This window comes from Meleagris gallopavo, chromosome 6 (assembly GCF_905368555.1).
Source record: "Meleagris gallopavo chromosome 6, MGAL_WU_HG_1.1, whole genome shotgun sequence".
Classification (NCBI taxonomy): Eukaryota; Metazoa; Chordata; class Aves; order Galliformes; family Phasianidae; genus Meleagris; species Meleagris gallopavo.
The window spans coordinates 41595453-41617728 of NC_139409.1; the positions used below are offsets into that span (position 1 = coordinate 41595453).

The window sequence follows — 22276 nt, forward strand, 5'->3', positions numbered from 1 at the left end:
TTTTGATTTAATGAACAATATTTATTTCAGGTTGATCACATTTTCAGTGAAGTTCAACTAGCAAATGTGGGAGTGGCAAACAAACTTATCTCACTGATATCTGGGAAGAATGATGTGACTTAGGCAATGGGGAGTACTAATTCTAATCAAGTTATATATCACTATATCAGTGTGTTATTATGGAACAAACGACAATTTATGAACAAATATACCACACTTCCACATTGACTTTTTTTCTTTTTCCTTCAAAATCAGGAATTAATTTGGTTATTTGAACATAGATACAAGTAAAGGTAACTGTTTCAAGTTTGGACCAGATTCGTGGAAGACCGTTTGGAACCCTATGAATTTGTATTCCAGTGTTTTCTTCCAGATGAAATTTTTGTGGAGCTCATTTTTTAAGTCTGTACATGGCATATTTAGGGAGAGGAAAACAGACATTTTCAGAACTATTTAATCGGGAGTTGGTACTTTCTTTGTATGGTGGAAGAAAGATACTAAAAGACTCACTTAAAGTTTCTTGATGTACAAATCATATGACTGTAAATATCAAACTAACATTCACCATGCTTGAATGTCCAGCTAACCAAACTCTTTGATGTCACTGAAGTTAACAGAAAAATTCCTACATACTTCCTTAAATATTCTCATAAATACGTGTAAAAATAGCAATAAATATTAAGTAAGCTAAAAGTGTAATTGGTAAACTTTTACTTCTTTACATTGTGGCATGAGCATGAAATTAAACACAAGACAGTGTGCCTGGAAGGTACCACTATGAAAAAAAGTAGTCTATAAAATTTCAAGTGCAGTGTCAAAATAGTTAAATCCTCATATAAGCACTCCAGGAACTGTTTTTAAATCTGGAGTGGTCAAGTGTACAAAATTCAACCAAGCTTCTTGTATAAAAGTGCCTAGCTATGAATGTAATCTGGGCATTGGCATTTTGGCTCATTAGATTCCTGAGTTTAAATGAAAGAATAATCAGGATCATGACCCCTGAACTCCTATATAAAGTATCTATTTTTCTGTGTAAAGAACGTACTCTAATCCTATTTGACTAGGTTGCTGCTTACTTTCTAATATTTGTATTTGAAAAATGGCACTGGAAGTAAAATTGTGTGATTGTCCTCTAGCCAGGGAAGAATGGAATGCTAGCAGTAATTAATTTGCTTTGTTAACATGAATTTTATTAGGTTTTCCGACATGGTGACCGATCACCTGTTGTAAACTTTCCAACTGATTTACACAAAGAAAGTGAATGGCCCCAAGGATTTGGACAACTTACCAAGGTATGTTAATTTTATTAGTAGCAGTTATCTATGCTACAAAAATAGAAAGTGGCCAGATTTTGATATGTACTCTGCAAACATCAGCAAATCCCAAATACGGATAGTTGCTATTAGCAATCCTCAATAATTCGTAAATTTTTGTGGAATATTATTCATCCAGCTTCTGTTAAACTGAAGTCTTATTCATCATAGCTACATAAATAACTTCTTACAAACCTTCTCGCTTCCTGAGAATTTGTCTGCCTTCAAACAAACGACAAGCTTAAAGATTATCCATGATCAACCATTACTGAAGTTCTAATGACCGTTAAAAACTGGGATCTATATTAGGATAAATTAATTATATGTGCAAGTCAAGTGATTAATCCATATTTCATAATTTTACTAACACCCACTTACCCACAAAAAAAAGGCAGTCTTCTAGGAAAAAGCTGCTTCTGGGGACAGCGTGTCTTCTAATGAGACTGCTTTCAGCCCAGAGCTTCAGTAGGATATGCTGAAACTACTTAACATCAAGCCTTAGCTCTTTAACTGTATTTGGCATATGCAAATCTGGAGCAAAGAGAGGCCGATGCATTCTGTAGCGATACGTCATCATGATGCAGAAGCATGAATCAGAGACAATTCAGCATTTATTATTTGAAGGGAGGCTTGAAAGATCGATAAAATTCAGGCAGTCAGAGAACACGTTATGATCTCCCTTCAAGTAGCTTATAATATAATAAGAAATGAAAAAAAAAGTTGCTACTTTGGCATAGATTTTAGGGGGAGCTCTTTTTCTATTTTATTATCTCTTTATCAACAATAATAAGAATGTACTTCTCTGACAGCTAAAAGTTAAATTTCTGCTCAGAGCATTTGAAATGAATAATAGAAAAGAGAGTGTGCAGTGGAAGACAACTGCAATTGTACCAAACCAAAGAAGGGAATACAATTATTAAAGACACATAATGAAAACCACAAAGTAATCAGGTTGATCAAATAGCATAACAATGACAATAATGAATACAAGTTTATCGATCTTCCTTTTTCAGATGTCATTACCAGACATATTCTTTACAGCGTTGATTATTAATATCTCCAGGAGCATTTACAGAGCTACAGCACTGTGGAAACAGTACTTTGTATAGAATCAGGTTCATTGCCTGTTCTGCAATAATGCTGGAGTCTTAAAATCTCAGACTGTATATTTTTTTTCATAGATATGAATAAGTATTTCAGTTAAAAATTCTTTATCACCCACAAAATATACAGTATGTTATACAAGTTGTTAACAATAATGTAGAAAGAAATTGCTGAAGACAAAAAAGAAAATAGAAAAGAAACGTATTTAACGTTCTCCAGTCACATTAAGCTAATTGTCATCTGTATGCTTGCCTCACAGACTGGAATGCAGCAGCTCTTTGAACTTGGACAGTACACGAGGAAAAGATATTCAAACTTTTTGAACAGCACATACAACCGGAAAGAGGTATAAAGCAGAACTGTCTGTAGGACAATTATCTGACATAGCAGAATGTTGGAATTTGTATAAAAAGGACATCATCATATTTCTTTCATTAATGCAAAATCCAGGTAATAGAAGAATTCCTTTGAAAGTCAGACTTTATGTCAAGGTAAAAACATGGAGTCAAGACTTTAACTTTAGGCTTCTACATTTAATTTGGTCCAGTTTTCCAGGCTTGAACAGCTCCGCTCCATCTTATAAATTGGATATTTATCCATAGTGACCTAATATTTTTCTACTCTGCTTAAAGATGAATATATATCTAGTAATGTGGTGAGCCATGTTCACATGCGTCATCCTGTGAACAAGAAGTCTCCCAGTTGTTAGAATGTGCTTGTCACATAGCACAGACACATTGAGGGGAAACAGCACTACTGTTTTGGTCAGTGTCTGAGGGATGCAATGATGAGAAAGTATAAAAGACTATAGCTTTGCCATGCCTCCAAGAGAAGTTTTATTACCCATTATGATTAAAAGTACCTTCATCCTTGAGATACAGCAGATGGATCGCATCAGTGTAACCCTGAACATCAGAAAATGGAAAGCTTCATACTTTTAAAACATATTTTCTTGTTCTTTTTAGTTCAGTTGGAAGGTTAGATTCCAAAGTGAAAGATGCACTGGCAATTTCATTTATGCAAATGTACTAGAGCCTTAGAAAGTTGTGTTATGGTTTCACTGCTCTGATTCTATGCAAAAACAGAAGTGAAAACATGAAGCCAGGATTGATGAGTTGTTTCCTCTTGTTGTTGTTGTTGTTGCTGTTTTTTGTTTGTTTGTTTGTATTGTTGCCATTTATTTACTAACTCTTTGCCATTTCATTCTCAGTTCTATGTCCAAAGTACAGATTTTGACCGTACCATTATGAGTGCCCAGTCATACCTTTCTGGCCTCTTTCCACCAACAAGCAGTCAAATTTGGAACCCAGAGCTCCTCTGGCAACCAATCCCTGTTCATGTTGTAACAAAATCAACAGATCGGGTGAGTCTTGATGCTTCCTATAATGCCTTATGATTTCTCAGAAGGGTTTATTTTGTTTGTTTGTTTGTTTGTTTAAAGAAGACTATAACAAACATTTTATATTCTCTTTGAGTTCGATCTAATAGAAAACATCAACCATAGCAACTGGCTGATACACATATCATAACTCAAGTGTAATAGCTGCATGAAAATCCTCACTCTGCAGTTGCAGAATACCTGATTTGTCAACCACACAGATTTTCTTCAAGCTCCAACATTTCTCCTAAAAAGGACATTTTTGGACAGTATTACAAGGAAGCTGCCCAAAAACAACATAGAGAGGAAGTGCTTTTCTGAATATCATTCAGCTAGATGAAGTTCCCCTCATTAGCAAGTTGATTCTTAGTATATTTCAGGAATGGGATTTACATCAGCCACTGTAATGACCTCTCAATTATTACTTTCCTGTTCTAGTAGCACTTAGGCACTATAATTACAGACAAGGGTCCTTTTATGCTGTACAAACACTTAATGAAACTAGCATTTCCCTTACAGTTTGTAATAAGAGCAGTCCCACCTGAATGATTGGTCTTGTAGAAGTTTTGCTGTAAACAGATCTTCCTGCTGACTCAGGTTTAGCTTTTAGTATCACTGGCACCTGTGATAAGAAAAAAAAAGTTGTTGTGCTCGAAAGCAGCTACAAGGAGAAGGGGTTTCCACAAAATTGATTGGGCACAATGCAGTTCAGCTTGAAATTTGCCTGTATTCCTAAACAAAAAAGAATATTGTCACTTTTATTTAAATGAGGAATACTAGGGGCAGTTCTCACACCACAGGACATGTAAAAGCATCAGAATGGCCAGAGCCTTATGTATATAAAATCGCATAGTCCTTAGGGGTGTCTAGGAGTATCACAGTGCAGTGCCATGACCTGTTTGGAGAATGCAAGCTCATCTATAGGATGGTCTGGTACCTCCTCACTTCTGAAGCTGCTTCAGAAATGGGTATTGATATTTCACTGCGTGTGATGAAACCTCTCTGAGTCAATTCAAAATTCTTGCTGACTATGCAAACCACCTGAAAAAAACAAACAAAAAAAAAAAAACAAAAAAAAACCCCCGCTGTTGCCTTGCCAAGCCAGACAGATGTTTGGCAGGCTTTTCAAGCCCCAAGCAACACAAAATGGGAAATTGAGGCCAAATACAATCCTGAAGAAAAAAAGCAACAACCTAATCACAGTTCATTTTTCAGCCACTGAGATCTCCCAAGACCTGACAGGCAGCAGCACTGAGCACTGTTTTATGAGGCCAAAAGGAGTGGCTTAATTAATAAGACCTAGAGGGGCATAATTAAGCCATACAGAAAGAGAAAGATTTGTTATTGTGTAATTAAACAACATTCCCCAGCTTTTTTTTGCAGCTTTGAGCCTTCAACCTCAAGTGTGCTGCTATTACAGAGAAAATGCCCCCATGGAAATGTGTCCAACTGAAAGTGTGCTACTGTCAGTTGGTGGCTGCTGCAAAGTCTCATATTTATCAAACGAAAAGAGAAGCCCTCTATGTACAGTCTGCTATTGTTCATTGAATGGCAGAGCAGATCTTCTTCCTCTTTCAGTCCTACATAGGCTATAGATATTCAAATTTAATGGCTTTTACTAAAAGCCCCTATACAGAGAGTTTTTCCACTGTATGTTAAATAAGTTCCATTACACAGTTTCTATTGTTGCAGGATAATATCACTGCTGGGTGAAAAATGCTTCTGATGTGACATAAATTGCTGAATCAGCACAAGTTTATTTCTTCTCACTGTAATTTTTTGCTGACAGACCTCATTAGGTATCATCTAAACCGTTACGGAGTCGCTGTAGCAGGGCCATGAACTTATATCACAAATATTACATCAGAAATCTCAGCAACAGAGAAACTAGAGATGTGTTCATTAGTTCTGAAACTATTTTAAGTTTTGATTCTTTTGTTTCAGAAGCTGCATTTTCCTCTGCGTGACTGTCCACGTTTTGATGAACTTCAGAATGAAACCCAAACATCTAGTGAATTTCAAAGTAGAATACAACCATACATGGTAAGACTAAATGAAGAGGAAATGAAAAATAAGAAAAAGGACTTTAAAACAGAAAAGTTAGATTAGACATTAGGAAGACATTCTTTGCTATGAGGATGATGAGGCACTGGAACAGGCTGCCCAGAGAAGCTACAGTTACACTATCCCTGGAAGAGTTCAAGACCGAGTTGGATGGGGCTTTGGGCAGCCTGGTCTAGTGAGAGGTGTCTGCCCATGGGGAGTGGAACTGCGAGGTCTTTAAGGTCCCTTTCAGACCAAATCATTCTATGATAACAGAGCACTAAAGCAAGCCCAATCAGGCAAACACTCTGAGTTGTGTAAATTTCTTTCAGAGTTGCATTGGACTTACATTTTTAACCAAACACAAAACTTCACAGTCAGTGATCCTGAATTTCCCATTCCAGTGCTGCAGACGACTGTGGATGTACAGATAATATATCTGTCTCATGCAACTATGTGGACAGAAAATGCTCTGGATTGTGGTCATTGGTGTCACAGCTGTACTGGTGCACTCTGTAATAGGACTACTGCACAAATGAAGGAGTCTCTTGTTTCCCTTACCCTGACATTCTCTCTAAGTCACTCAGGCTTCTTGCTTATGCTTGTTGGGCTAAACCCAACTTTTTCTATTTTTATTTACTTACACCTAAATTTCTGCTAGCTCAGCTTCTCTAGGCAGACTCATTCACCTGCCAGAGAGGTGAATTAAAACTAAATTGCAGTCCTCTCTCATCTACCAGCATGAAACAGGCAATGTAGAAATAAGGAATATTATCCACTCCCTTTATTCTTTTGTGGTATCACAAACAGTAAGAATCCTTTTGGGAACTTCTGTGGACCTATTACTTAGACCCTCAGCCTTCTTTCAATAGGTGAAGGAAAGTCTAGTTTCCTCCTCTGCTTCTTTTTACCTCATCCCGAGTATTTGCCTCTGTTTTTTGTTTTGTTGTTGTTTTTTAATTTTCCATTTTTCCTTCATCCTTTATTTCTCATCTTCCTTTGTCTTAAGTGCCACCTTCTTCTTTTCTTCTGAAGGCTGGAGGAGATGCAGGTAGCCTCCTGGAGCAGTCAGAAGAAGAGAAGAAGATAGCAGCAAGAATACCAGACATCCATAGTAAAGTTGAGCAAAAACCAGTGTCTGAAATAGAAATCAGCATCTCAAAATTGTTAAAAAATGAAAACTTCAACCAGAATATTCCTTTATAAGGATTTTAAGTGTGTAACAGTACATTAAACATTTGCATGTTGTCAGGTTGGATGCTAGTGAACCTGTATGCATGCTGTTCTGTATGTACTGAGTATTTGTGGTGTACTCACTTTTTTTTCCCCCCAGGATTTTTTACAAACAATGGCAGTTAACACAGGACTTGAACTAAATCATCTTAAAATACTGGACAATTTCCAGCTCTGGAATACATATGATACACTGTACTGTGAGGTAATAACAATGCATTAAGTGTTATAGGAAGAAAATAACTCCAAGATATGTTTCAGTTAAACAATGTAAATGTGGTTCCTTAGAAAAGAATTACCCTCTATCTTGAATTTGCTTATTTTTTTTAACTTTGAACCTAAATCCTCATTTAGTGCAATGGTAAAAGATACTCCAAGAGCATGGCTTATAGCTTTCAAAACTGTTGTCTTCATTTGATGTTTTACCATAAGGAACTGGTACCAAAATCTTTATTACTTTTTTTTTTTTTTTTTTCCCCTTTTCAAATATGTTGCTGTATATTTTCTTTGAGCATGCTGGCTGGGTCATATTGATTTTTACCAGGAAAATGATTTTTTTTTTTTTTTAATCTATTGAAAGGCAAATATCAAAATGCATGCATATTGAAAATAAGAAGTAAAAATGTATTCTGTAAGATAGAAAACTGATTGCTGCAGTGAACAGAGTCAGACTGATACAAAGCATGGGACAATTCTGTATTGTAAGACACAATCACTGTTACATGACAATAGAGTGACACTTGTCTGTAAGTGACCAGTGATGTGATAGAAGCACTGTATGGAAAAGGCGGGACAATTTGGAGCCAGATTATACCCTGAAGGGCCACTATTAGGGGACAGGAAGAGGGTAAGACATGTGCTTGCAATTTTCACACTAACGGAATAAAAAAGTAGTACTGCTACAGTAATAATACATGGTGCCTCACAAGAGATTACCTCAACACAGATGATTGCCCTCTTCCTGTTCATCCACTTCAGGTTGATCCCTATTTCTACAGAGGGTATTTCATGGACCGCTGATGAGAAAAACCATAATGGACGAAGATTTGCAGGACAGCCTCAGAGAGTCCAAATGAGGCTGGGCAATAGAAAGATGGGAATGTAATAAAAAAACATTGCTTTCCTTTCTCACTAGAGTATTCACAATTTTTCTCTACCTGTATGGGCCACCAAAGATGCGGTGGGCAAGATGGAAAAACTGGCAGAATTGGCCTTATTATCACTATTTGGAGTTTATAAAACAGAAGAGAAATCACGACTACAAGGAGGTAAATAAAAATGCTTCACTCCCAGAAAGAATGAGACAATGGCTGTAATAACATAAAACATCCTGTCACCTTATTTATGAAAAATTATTAATCACAACATTGGTTTGTAACTGTGGACATTGGATGCCACGTTAAATGTGATAGCATATGCTGAATATGGGAATTTGCATGGATTAGGCATTAAAAAAAAGGTATAAACATGAATGTCTTTGGTTATCCTATAGATTTTAGGAAATTAAAATTTTGAGGAAAAAGAAACAAGGAAAAAAATTTAAGACCTCATTGGTATAATCTTTACTTCTCTGATATTTGTTTAGATTAAGTGTAAGTTCCTTTTCCCCAATATTTATTTTAGATGTTTCTTGATCTTTTTTTTTTCCTTTGATGCAGTGTTTTTATATTGTGCCAGAACCTTAGCAGCACACTGATAGCTCTCTCAGAACCTGATGTAAAGTTGCTTCAAAACACTCTTATCAGAGTGGAAGATGAGAGATTCAAGTTATGTCTCTACTGCAAGAACAAACACTACTGCTTTGCTCCAGATTTGGGGTGCACAAGCTACGCACATTCTGACTATACAGCAGCATAAGACACAGGCATTCAGTGTGTGATTCACAGGTATCCGTGAGCAGGAAAACTGGACAAGTGAGCTTGAGTATCCACAGTCTGGACTGTTTGGGGCTATGCTTTGCAATGCACCTACCCTACAGTCTAGACCTTGTTAAAAATTAGCAACCTCATTATCTAGGCATACACATCACTGGGTCAGGCCATTAAAAAATTACAAGCTCAGATATGAAGTTCGCTAGCTGGCAGCTGAGCATAACATGAGGTCAGAACTTCTTTTTTGTGTTCTTTTTTGTCCTTTTCCCTTAGGATGGTATAACTTGTGCTGCAAGGAATTTCAGCTACTCTTGTTCTATTGGCTTTGGAGTGTCTCTGGTTTGGGCAAGAAGTACAAAAGATCTTTAATAAAATCAAGAATTAGTACTGAGTGACTTGTGGAAGTAAATAGTTAAAAATATTTCTTCAGCATCTAGAGAGGAAGTGGCAAATGCAGCTGTCATTATTGCAACACTCAGAAGAGATAAAAAACAATGGAGATCTCAGCAGAACAAAACTGGAAGTGTCATTGGCCATAAATCTAAGGATCATTCTAGCTGATTTCTGTAAATTCAATCACTTCAGTTGGCCTGGATGATGAATGATATACTTAACCTTCCTTTGCTCTGTTTTCTCACTAGTTGTGAACTTGGGATGAGCTAAAAAATGAGTATGAGATCTGAGTAGATGTGTTCTGTTTGACACTCAGAACCCTTTACTTTTTTTGTTTGTATGCAAATGTTATATCTTCATTTTCCTCTTCCTTTCCCCTCCATTTTTTTAAGGTGTCCTTGTGAATATTATTTTAAATAGTATTAAGCAAGCTACCAATTCTTCAAAAGAAAGAAAAATGGAGGTCTACTCTGCAGTAAGTATCCTCACTTTTTATAAAAATTTCTATGATTTCACTAGTAAAAAGCTCTGAAAGAGAATAATCAGTCTTCATGTAAATTAAATGAGTAAATATATACAGTTCAGTTATACAATCCAATTCAGCTAATAAGCTGAACCCAGGGCAGTATCAGAATATAGCAGGACAACGCTCACACCTGTTTCAATCAAACTGTACATGGTAAAGATATCTGTGTATTATATCCTTTTATCCTGCAATTTTTTGTGCAGTTTATGTAAGTTGCACCTTGCCTTAAGTGCTCCTTATCCAGAGATGTTGATACACAGCAGAACTCCAGCTTTCCTTCTAAACACTTCCTCTTCTTAGAAAAGAACAGTACACTGAATATTCTTTCTTCTTACTTTTTTAAAATTCCAGTTCATGTTGTTTTAGAGGACAAAAAGGGCCATTTGGGTCAGATCAAGGTCCACTTAGCTCATACGTTGTCCTGTCTCTGTCAGTGGGCAGCAGCAGGGAAGAATGTGAGAATAATACCAGCATGGGGTGATGCTTTCCCTGATGCAATCTCTCAACAAACTGTCATTTATGGACTTCCTGAGTCAGAATCTTTGTCTGTGCTTTTAATAACTCTCAACAGACATTTTTCCATCAATTTATCTAATTGCTTTTAAAATTCATTTAACTTTTGGCATCTGTAACACCCTGTGGCAATGACTTCTAAACTTGTGTGTTAAGAGAAAAAAAAAGTATTTCCATATTTATTTATTTATTTTTCAAAACTTAATATTGATTTAATTCCCTCCTAGCATTTCTATTGTGGCTAAAAGAGAACAGACATTCTTTATTCACTTTTTCTGGTTCACCTACGAATGTACTATTTTCTGTCTCGTTTCTTCCATTTTTCCTTTCCCTAACTGCTTTAATCTTTCCTTATTTAGGAGTTGTACAACACTGTAACTTTTTTCTGGTTGCCTTTTCTGTGTATTTTCTAGATTTACTATATTCTTTTTGAGAAGGAAGTACAATATGCATCCAGAATTTTCACTGCTGCTTTAAAGCCTTAGGACCATATACACCCTTATTTTTGAGACTGATTGCTCTAGGAAGTTCAAGATCTTGCATAATAATTAAAATGCAGAAGTTAGACTATAATACAGAGAAGAGGGACTACAATACAGAGAAGAGGTAACGGGGAGAGGAAGAGATTGCAGGTGGATGATTGAGGTTAACTGATTGTCAAAAATGGAAGCCAAACTGAGATTTTATTGTGTAAGTCAAAACAGAAGAAACAGAAGTTTAAAAAGAGTGTATATGGAGGTGAGGAGAAACAATTTTTGTGTGCAAATATTTGGTACAATATCTTTCAAAGGACTTGGATTTTAACTTGAAATACTGTAAAGTATACTGCCTTGTACAGCCTTAATCTATTCTTGGAACCAAAATTCATTCCTGAGGGAAAGGATAGCAAAACGCCTGGAAAAAAAAGATTTATTTCTCAGACCAGATCATGCTTTCCCTCATTATTTCTTCTTAAAAAAGTATTGCCAAAGATGTCATATTCATACTGCAGTACCTCTTTGGAAATGGCCACTGCTGTCTGAAGTAATCCGTAAACATTTTGCCTGATAATGAATACATTCTTACAGTCAAATTTACACAGGCTTTATTTTATCTGGATTTCTACCCCCTCTATAGTCTCTTCTCATTATTCTCTATAAATGGTAGTTCATTTTACTGAATTTCAGTAATGGTTTTGTTTTGTTTTTTTTCCCCAATAGCATGACACCACAATTGGGGCCATCCAGATTGCTCTCAATATTTTCAATGGAAAATTGCCACCATATGCTGCTTGCCAGTTTTTTGAGCTCTACCAAGATAACAGTGGGCAAGTATCCTCTTATCTATGTAAGAATAAGGAGTATTTAAAGTTGGTTCCCTTTTCCTGCAAATCATTTTCTCTCAAATACTCTGAGGGGATACAAATTTGCTTTAAACTGGTATTTCACTGAGTAGCCAATACAGGCACAAAGATATATTATATCAGGAAAAATCACATTTGTTGGATATGCATATATCTGTGTGCTTTGAGACACCAGAAGAAGAAGAAAACAGTCCTTATCAACTGGAAGTAAGTGGTAAATCAAACTTAACTGTTCAAATGGTAGCAACATCTCTCAGGTATCTCACAAATCCCAAGTAAACCAGAGGGTTTAGAAGAGACAAAAGGCTTCAGAAGAACCTTTTGCTCTGACTGGTGATCTGTGTGGTAACTGTCTTTGGCAAACTGTCTTTCATATGTCTCTTAGAAAACCTCCGTTCTTCAAGAATGGGTTCTAGAGGAGGATACTAGAACCTGTTTGCAACATTCTGCCTGTTGGAAATCTTTTATTTAAGAACAATCTTTTAAAAATGTTCTCAATTTCATTAATCAGGCGGTACAGCATTGAAATGCATTATCGGAATGACTCTTCAGTGGATCCTTACTTACTCACTCTGCCAGGATGCACCTCTTCCTGCCCACTTGAGAAGTTCGCTGAATTAGTTTCTCCTATAATTACCGAAAATTGGTCAAGAGAATGTGGGAATAAAGACAGAATGAAAGGTAATGTAACAGCACTGTATTTTCTGCGTAAGACATGGAAGCAGAAATTGTATCAATGGCCACAAAATTTGTATCTTTCACGTGATAGGTTGATCTCCCTTTAACAGATGTGGACCAGCTTTACTGTGGATGAAGAAAGCAGATTAAATTATATTTCTGCAAGGATGTAAAAGATAGAGTTGTTTGACAGCGTGAAGGCAGTGCTATTATTATTATTATTATTATGATTTTTTGTGATTATTTTTATTTTTATGATTATGCACATTCACATATGGAGCTACCTAAGGACATGGCCCAAAGGGGAGCTCCCATCGCTGCAAGTATACAACAGAAATAGAATTCATATAGGTGCTATGCAAGGAGTCCTGTGTATGCTGGATTCATGAGAGCTTCTGCAGATACAAAACATAAATGGCTTGCACATGCAGAGTAAGATTTATGCATCTGAATCTCTGGCACATGTACTATAATACCTTAGCCTTCACTGTATGCATCCAGTGCAGTTGATTTATGCAGTCAGAGCAACTGTTTTTCTTGAACTACCAGCAGCTGACAGCTGATAACCTTTGCCAAATTCCCTTCTTCCTTCCTGAATGTTAATTTCAGGAGGGCAAGGCACAAACTGCCACTTTCCATTAGTCATAGTATATTTCTCCCTTCCTGAATATATTCAGTGTTTTGCTGATCCCTGATGAAACTCTTGGTTTGCATTAACTACATACAAGATGTCTGTCACTCCTGCCCTGTGAAAGCCTAGAAATAAGATCCGGCCATTTACAGGAAACTGTGTGTGTGCTTTCAGGATTAAAGTGTATGTTTTCAAACTTAAATTAAATGTAATACAGACCACGGACCTTGATACAAATATGAAAGTTCAACTATGAAAATATTTCCATTATACATACTTTTTATTAGACCGTTATCTCTGTATCTAAGATAACATAAACATATGTCTCTCCTTAACACTCTTATTTTTTTTCTTTACAGATATCTATATTGGATTTGATGTTGCTGTTGGCTTGTTGTTCATTTTTAACCTTGTTCTACTCTATCTCCTTTATCACTATGGACGCTGCAGGCGCAGAAACAATTACCAAGACATTTAAAAAAGAGGTGAAGAAATAGAAGTGAGCAGCTAGACATCAGGCAATTCTTTAAATTGCTCTGCCTTCTATCCATCAGTTTGCTCTGGCCAAATACATCTCCAGAGCATATTCAACAAACTTGAAGAGCTGAGGTTTCAGTCCTAAAAGACTGAGTATCTACAGTGAGAAACACTGTAGGAAATTCTTATTAAGGATATAAATTGATAGGAAGAAAGAATTACTTCAGTTTCTACCTTCAGGTTTTCCACCACTATTAAACATTATTAAGCTATCCACGAGGGTGAAGGAGTACTATTACTTATGATTTTTTTTCTTTTTTTGCTTTTTTGGGAGTGGGAATATTCCTCTGCTTCTCTCTTATCCTGCTCAAGGAGTCTTTTTTCAAAAATCACAAATTATAAATCTTTCTTACTTCTTATAAACAACTATTTTGATGATGCACAGGAAAATGTTTTCAGTGAGCAGAAGCTGCAATTACCGTGTGAAAAATATTCATGCTAGCACTTGGACATACTGTTTTTTGCATTTATTCATGCAAATCCATGCATGGGTTTTCAGCTTGGCCTCCAGCTAATAAAAGCCTGCTGCCTGTTTTTAAAGAAGTTATGCTACTACAGCTCTCACAGAAATTTGTAGAAATCTGGGGGGGCTGTCAAAAAAACAAGCATCAAGCAAGAAGCTTAGTGCAACAAGATCTTTGTCAGTGTCCACAGATTTGCTAATACAGATAAGTAAATACACTGAAATCTATTTGCTGTGGCAATGTTCCCTTCCTACTTTGCTGAGCTCCCATTTATGGATGACGCTTTGCCCTACACCTCTGATGGCTCTGTATCTTGTCCTGCTTCAGGACACTGATATAATCTTAGTTCTCTCAGCCACGCTTCCTTCAGCTATTGCTTTTCTTATTATTTTAATTTACGATAACTTCTTCTCCTGCTCAAAATCCCTTAGGTTAGCAATATATGCACTGGAAGAAAGAGACAATTCTGCTTTTCGTATAGTGATCTCTTCTGTGAAATATATTTTATTTGTTTAGACTGTAAGCTCCTAGGTAGGGAATCTGTTACCATAATTGCTCTCTAGTATCATAAATTACGATTATCTGAACTGATATTGTTGTATGAAATAATGCTTATTGCCATATGTTTCAAGGGCTGAATCAAGATTTTCATCCTGCAGTCCTGCAGAGGATATTGTGCATTACATTACCATGAAGAAGCCTTTTAAAAAATCAAGACATTTATACAGACAAGTGCCAACAGCAAGTTCAGCCTGACAGAAACAGTAAGCAATTGTGTGCTCAAGATGATGACTTCCACATAGGTGCAGAAGTCTAGAGATGGAGCTGCTTAAATCACATATAGAATCACATCTATGTTGATGCACTGTTTCTGAACTGACTTTAGCACACATCTGTGTGCTGTGATTTGGAGCACAGAAGCTTGAGTCAACTACTACAAATCTACAGAATCCCTCAGTCTTACATCAACAGACATATTTCAATTGGGATGTAATTAGATGTATGGATATTAAATGGCATAAATCAAGCAAAATTACAAATACTTGTGGGAATATAGGGCTTTCCAAACATTACTGTTTTTTCCTGCAGAGGTATTCACCTTTTGAAGAAATATTTCCCACTCAGTAAAAAGCTTTTACTACTATCCCTGACATTTCCATTTTAAGTGATGGATTTGATTCCTACATGGTAAAGATCGTTTGTTGTATAACAACTCAGGGTAAAGTACTCAATTAAAAAAAAAAAAAATCTGTAAATCAGATATTTTGTATGTACAAGCTTCAGATTTTAACTAGTTGCTCTGATCCTCAGTGCAAAAACATAAGTGTTTATATTGTAATCAAAGTGTTAGAGAAGCTCTACAAAACAAACCTGAACTGGTTTCTTAGCAGAGGACTCACAGTAGGGCAGAGCTCAGCACAAACTGCAAAATGGATCCTGACTCCTTAATATATATTCTCAGTGACTACCAGATGCTGAGCTCTATTACCATGACCACAGAGCTCCTGACACTCACTTAAGGACAGATTGGGTATGGCTGTTTTTGTTTGTTTGTTTGTTTGTTTTTTACCAGAAGCAGTCAGATCCTTGACAAATGAAGATGTATCACTGATTGATAAACTGCAGCAAGAACTGTTCTTAAGATATCACACAGCCAGTCAGTTGCACTTTACACAAAGCAGAACGAAGCAGGTTTTTCTGGCATTGACTCTTAGAAAAAGAAGCACATCCAGGTGAAAAGTAAAATGTGAAGTGTCTGAGACATCTTTCGATGCTACTCTAGCATAAGCTCATAAGCTGCTTCAAAGGATTTTAAGAGATGAGGTAATTCTAGTCACAGCAGACGCTGTCAGAATTTTATTGTAGGAACACCTGCTTTATTAATAAAAAGTCATACCTGGAAATACCTATCTACTTTTAGAAAGAATCCAGTGAATTTAAGTTACACAGAATGTAATGGATAGATTCAGATGTAACTACAAACTACGTTTGTAGTCTAGGTCTCAAATCTCATTTTTAGTAAAGAACCTTTGCCTTGTTCAAAGCCAGGTGGAGTAAAAGATTGCAAAAAAGCTCATGGCTTTTTGTCATTTTTCGAGCTATTTTTAGAAATTGCACAGCAGAATCTGTTGACTGTGATTAGAAAATATCTTGTCTCCAAGCAATTTATAGCACTGAAATAAAGTATGTTAAAGAAACAATGCATTTGTAATTGTATTTGAGTGAAAAGCAATGGAGCTTTCAGCATGCCTATAATTTGCAAACAAAAGTGAATGCTTAACAGTTGCTTCTTCTGTAAGAATAGATTTTTAAAGGTGATGCTTTGGCATAAATAATGCTAAAGTTGATGACATCAAGCTCTTTCATTTGCCCTCTAGCAGTGACATCATCTGCCTCTGCTATAATCACAGTAGCAACTGGCAGCTCTGCAGCAGGGTTTCCTGGAGAGTGTGGCAGACAGCAATGCTGACACAGCATCTTCCAGCTCTGTCAGCAACAACCTTCTCCTACTGAATTGATTTTGTTCTGGAACTTGTTTATTCACAGTCCTAAATATTATAGGAACTGGGACAGTACAGCATAGCTATTTGGCTTAAGTAATGCCAGCTCACTCCAAGCCATTTGTGTTCATTTGTTCCTGTAACATAGAGACACTTGATCCTAAGGTTACTATTTGTTCTCATTAAGAGCATTTTCTTAGGTACGGTAAGATACAGAAAACAGAATAACAGATACATTGTACTAAATATAAACATATATATATCAGTTCAAAACATCATTAGTTCGGATCAAATCCCAGATGATAAAGGTTTTATTTCTACATTCTTTGTCACAAACAAAAAAAGGCTAAAATTTTCACTCCCTGAAGAAGAAAGATTTACAGACATTGAATCTGAATAGAGTAAATGATGAAGGCAGAAGCTTATTCTTAGACCTACAATCTTGTCCTTTATAAATCCCTGTTAAAGTGATGTCAGCAAAACTGCATAGGATTGCACTGTTGGCCTGAAATGGCTGAAAATATTTACACTTTAAAGCATTTCTTGTAAGGGAAGATAGGGATGAAATGTGGACATTTAGCTACAAAGGAATAGTTTTATTGACTTATATGACAATGCTTTTTCACCAGAAGCTGCTAAGCATTAATACACAAAAACAACAACAACAACAACAACAACAAACCCACAAGCCATCACCACCACCAAAAAAACATGAATTGTTACTGAAGTAACAGGAGATCATTTGAACAGTTACACTGCACAGACTCTTCTATGACTAGGCAACTCCATTCCTGAAGTGACCTTAGCATTGGCAAAGTCTGCAAGACCACATCTGGGAGTTCAGATACAATATGAAAGGCAGCTAAGAAAACACATCTGAAGTTCAGTCATGCCAATTTGTGTAATTTCTTTTTAAGTAGAGGAATGCCACTACTTCCTCTCCCAAGACTTAAAAAATACACTGCCAAATCCATCCTTTCTGCAGACTGAAGTTCCAGCAATCTATTAATAGAAATCCGTGAAGAAAGTAAAGACACATTTTTCAATCAAAATAGTGGCAAAAGAAAAGTCTTGGCCCCAGCTCTTTTTTTTTTTTTTTTTTTTTTTTTTTTTTTTAATGCATCTGAAGCCACATCCATGTCAAAAACATTAATGACTCTGTGTCCTGGTTATGGCAGCTGAACTTCTTGTCCTCTTTTCACAGCAGTTTTACTAGCTCATCAATCATAGAATCATAGAATGGCCTGGGTTGAAAAGGACCACAATGATCACCTAGTTCCAACCCCCTGCTATGTGCAGGGTTGCTAACCACCAGACCAGACTGCCCAGAGCCACATCCAGCCTGGCCTTGAATGCCTCCAGGGATGGGGCATCCACAGCCTCCTTGGGCAACCTGTTCCAGTGCTTCACCACCTTGTGTGTGAAAAACTTCCTCCTAATATCTAACCTAAGATACTACAATACTACAGAAAATAATGGTTATATGATGCAGCACAATCATAAAGACTTTTCTTTAGTAAGATGAGAATTGAAAGGATATAGGGAGTCAAAAACTTATAATTTGTGTTGTAACTTAAAGTACATATAGATATGGACATGTCCTCTATTTTCCATGGGATCACTAATCACAATAGCATTTTGATCAATAATTACAGGCAGGCTAGTAAAATCCCATTGGAGTAGCTCACACAACTATTGAGCTGAGGACACTTCCCGTACTTGGAAGCTGAGCTTCTCAATTCTTTCAGTTCCAAAAGATTCTTCTGGCTGGCTCCCAGGAAGCAGCAAGAGCTGAATCGGATCTGAAGACTACTTATTTTCCAGAAGTTTTAAACCACATACACCTAAAATGAAAATGGATGTGAGCAGTAAACTACAGTTTGCTGTTTCACAGTTTTTTCACTCGTGCAATTAAAATTTTACAATTTTACAAAACAGTACACTTCCTCCAGAGCAGACAAATTAAATTAAATTAACAATTCAAAAATAATATGTTACATTATCATAAAGAGACGAGAAAATTTGCTGCTGGCTGAAGCAGCTCTTCATGAGAATCTTGTGTACCCTCTGTAATAGGCTGGCAGAAGAGAGATGTGTCAATCGACTTGTGCATAAGAAACAGAGAAAGACTCTTCTTCTCTTGATAAAGGAAGATCTAGATAAAAAATACTTCATTTAAGTAAGTACATGAAAATTCCTTTCTAACAAATAAAAGCCTAATTATTTCTTTACTGCTTGGAAAATTGGCAAAGACAGGATAAATTAAGCTGTAAGTGTGGTGGGTGGCCAATCTGCAGCACGGTTATTGAGTTGTCTCTTTTTGCGAGGCTATTTGCTCTCACCTCTGTACTTCTGGTAGGATGAAGGAGAGGTATATTAAACTGTAGTGAACAGAGCTGCCTTTGCTTACACTTGCATGCTTTAACCATCAAAACTATCTGGTCATAAATAGGGAATCAAATTGTTCTTTTCTCCCTTCAATTCTTCATTCTAAAGATGGCACTTGAACACAGTCCCTTCTAATTGTTATCTCCCTGTTTCTGACCACACACTTAAGAATATTAATATTGTAAAAATCCAGTAGCTGAGTTGCAGCTGCTTTTGTTGGTCTGTTTGTCTGGTTGATGCTTCATTATGATTTGAATACCAATTTTCTGCAAAGACCAATCTCCATCGTGAAATGCTGCTTTCATTAATGACTGTCTCACTTGAGCACTAAGAAGAATCCCATTTTCCGCAGAATTGCAGGCAAGCGTACAGTATACAGAATACAAGTACTTAATAACCATTTACTTGATGCTTCAGAGAAGTATGCCTGAAGAAAATGTTAGATTTCCATAACCAAAGCTTACATTATCAAAAGCAGACAGAGTTCTAAACATTCTTCTATGCCTGAAAAAAATAACTGCCACTTTATGTGCAATCTGACTCTTCTTGAATGTGTCACTTTCTAATGACATATCTTTCTCCTTTGGGATGTAGATCAGAGTATATTTGTTATCAGTAAAACCACAAAAACTCATATAAAGCTCTGTGACAATAGGTCTTGACTGTTTGAATGAGAGACCAAATATCCTGAAATGACAGTGACCAAAGTACAGCCCTGTTGAATCAGAAAGGTGTTACAGTCCCTACCTGTTCAAAGAAGAGCAAAGACAACTGCAAATACTAAAGGAAGAGTCATAAAATAGTATGAATTTTGGAGGTTGCCAATAATAAAATCCAAACCTTACTATCAAACTTTTCGTAATAAGGTCTTCTTTCAGGAAATGATTGAATGGTCCTGAAGCTACTCTTTCTGTTCTCCTAGCATTCTGTGAAAATCTGAGATTTTTTTTTCCAAAAATTCTCCCAAAAATGGAGAACAGAATTTCCATTATGTGGTTATATATGCACTGAGCTGTAGTAAATGCTGTGACAAGATCATTCAGGATTTCCCCTGAGTCTGAATGAATAAGTGTGTGTGAGAGAGGAAAAAGAGGAATGGTGCACATTTGGACACTGTATCCTCAGATTAATCTTTCATTTATATGCTAAGGAATTGATGGAAAACTAATAGCAAATTAGAATGCAAACAGAAAGGAACACAACCAAGCTAAATGCTGTATCTTATACAGTTTGTAAAGTTATTCCATTGTGTTTCAAGAAATATATAAGCAGAAGAAAGCACCTTAAAGACTAATGGCATAGTTGTAGTCCAAACGAAGTATGCGGTAGAAATGTTAAATAGCCCAAGGAAGAAAGCAAAAATAAGTCTCTGCATACACACATGATGTCCCAGTAACCATGAATAGAACCTGAAGGATCAGTCCCAGAGGTCAGCTTAAATGTAGATGAAGTGGAATATGTATTATTTAAAAAATACTATGATGTTAATTAAAATGTAATTGTCACAATGTTTGATTACTTTGTAATAATGCTTTTCCCATTACTGAAAACTTATGTTTATACATTCTTTCACCTTTAAATTTTGTCTAGTGATTACTCTATCTGTGGATAATTTGCTGATTATCTAAGCATACCATTTTTGCAGAGTGGACAGGCAGCTCCCCCAACTGTTTGCCAACCACTGCTATGGATTTCAGCCGTGGGTAGTGAAATATCTCAGTATTTACTAGATACTGCCTTGACAGTCAGCAAACAAAAGCATAAAAACCTATCTGTTTGAGGAAGCACCACAAACTTCTTTTACAATGAAATCTATGAGACAAAAGCTAAGAGACAAGGTATTTTTCTAAGTACATTATTTGCAGCAGGGCATCGTGGAAAACCTTCACGGTAAATCCAGTCTGATGTGTAGAGAAAAGGAAATTTGCCTCAGATTAGCATCATTTAGGAAAAGGCAAGCATTAAGAAAAGCTTTTGCCAAAAGATTGGATCCCAGCCTTTAGGTAGCTATTTTAATGGGATGATTTGCTCTTTGGAGCAACACAACATTTATGTCACATGCATGCAGAAAGCAGTGGAGGCCTTGATTTATCTGTAGACATCTTCAGAAATAATTATATATGTGTGAAACTATGTTGGTTAAAAATAAAGTCCTTTGGATATCAGGAGTTAGGAGGGATTTCAGAGTAGTGAGTTAACTACAGACATATTGTTCTTTAGAGGTGGTAAAACCATGAGAGCACTAGTTTGCTATCAACAGGGGCAAATTCTCCAAAGTAAGATCAGGGTCACCCAACTACTGCAGGGCAGGATAAATTGCCACAGTTATTTCAGAAGCTGATAATGCAGGGTGTGAGGGCGCACGAGCTCCTCTTGGCAAGTCCTTACCAGGCTATCCCTGACATGCTTTATAAAACTAGGCAGCCTGTCTGAACTCCAGGACTCTTCCCAATACTTTAACATCTACCCATACAGAAAGATTTTGGAAATAGTGAATCTCTTTAATTCACCTTTAACTAAGTTCCACGGGCATGCCAACGGGCTTGAATCACAATCTCATACTGATTACTAGGAGCAGTCTGCCACCTTCTGCCTTTACAGGCTCTCTGCAGCCTTCCATATAAATTGTAGCAGTTTGCTTTAAGTGGGATTTAGCCCGCATTAATGCTTCAGATTTGAATCAAATTAACCTAGGATGCTAAAAGGCCAGTTCTGCCCTTTCAGAGATAGCTTCCTTTCTAAGGGAGTAGAAGAGATCATCAACAATTTTTTTGTAGATCATGAATGCAGGAAGTTGAGATGTAGATTAGCAACAAATGAATGGATCAGAAAACAAAAGATTTCAGTACACCCTCAGTTCAGGGCTTAATCAGGTTTTGTTGTGTTTGGGTTTTTTTTGTTTGTTTGTTTCTTTTTCCACAGACAAAACCTCCTATTCAGTCATATTCAATGGCTGAACTTCAGATGACAATTACATCTTCTTTATATCTTCCTGACCTTCTGTTAGTCTGTATCTATCTTAATCTGTATTATATAGAAGGAAGGAATAATCATGCTGTGCTTGAGAAATCAGTATCTCCTAGTTATGCACTAATTTATGGTACCTTCAGCTCTACTCAAGTGATGTGTGGTGCTTTTTGTTAATTTCTTCAACAAGCTACATTCACAGTATTCATAACAAAACTTTTTTTTTTTTTTTATAAGAAGAGTATTATTGTAAGACAAGTATGTTAACTACGAGCACCAGATTTAGCTAATTGTTTTGTGAGTTTAATGACTTCTGCATGTCTGAAAGCCACTGCTGGGAGCCTCTTTAATCAACTGAAATTTTCAAATTCACCTTCCACAACATTATTGACAA

The 22276-nt window shown here is 36.5% G+C and overlaps 1 protein-coding gene across 3 annotated transcripts in view; it reads left to right on the forward strand.

Moving 5' to 3' along the window:
- LOC100539248 (prostatic acid phosphatase-like) overlaps nucleotides 1-16235 on the forward strand; it is a 21295-nt gene extending 5060 nt beyond the window's left edge. Inside the window, exons 2-12 of one of the 3 annotated variants that reach the window (XM_085226463.1) lie at nucleotides 1197-1292; nucleotides 2677-2763; nucleotides 3628-3780; nucleotides 5740-5838; nucleotides 7172-7276; nucleotides 8207-8339; nucleotides 9728-9810; nucleotides 11574-11680; nucleotides 12228-12397; nucleotides 13385-13524; nucleotides 14659-16234. In XM_085226463.1, the coding sequence (XP_085082589.1) occupies nucleotides 1197-1292; nucleotides 2677-2763; nucleotides 3628-3780; nucleotides 5740-5838; nucleotides 7172-7276; nucleotides 8207-8339; nucleotides 9728-9810; nucleotides 11574-11680; nucleotides 12228-12397; nucleotides 13385-13503 (1152 nt within the window). In that variant the 3' untranslated portion in view covers nucleotides 13504-13524; nucleotides 14659-16234. Of the gene's footprint in view, nucleotides 1-1196; nucleotides 1293-2676; nucleotides 2764-3627; nucleotides 3781-5739; nucleotides 5839-7171; nucleotides 7277-8206; nucleotides 8340-9727; nucleotides 9811-11573; nucleotides 11681-12227; nucleotides 12398-13384 lie in introns of all 3 variants that reach the window. The other 2 variants (XM_085226464.1, XM_010712927.4) reach the window with 2 other exon arrangements.
- The last annotated feature ends 6041 nt before the right edge of the window (nucleotides 16236-22276 follow it).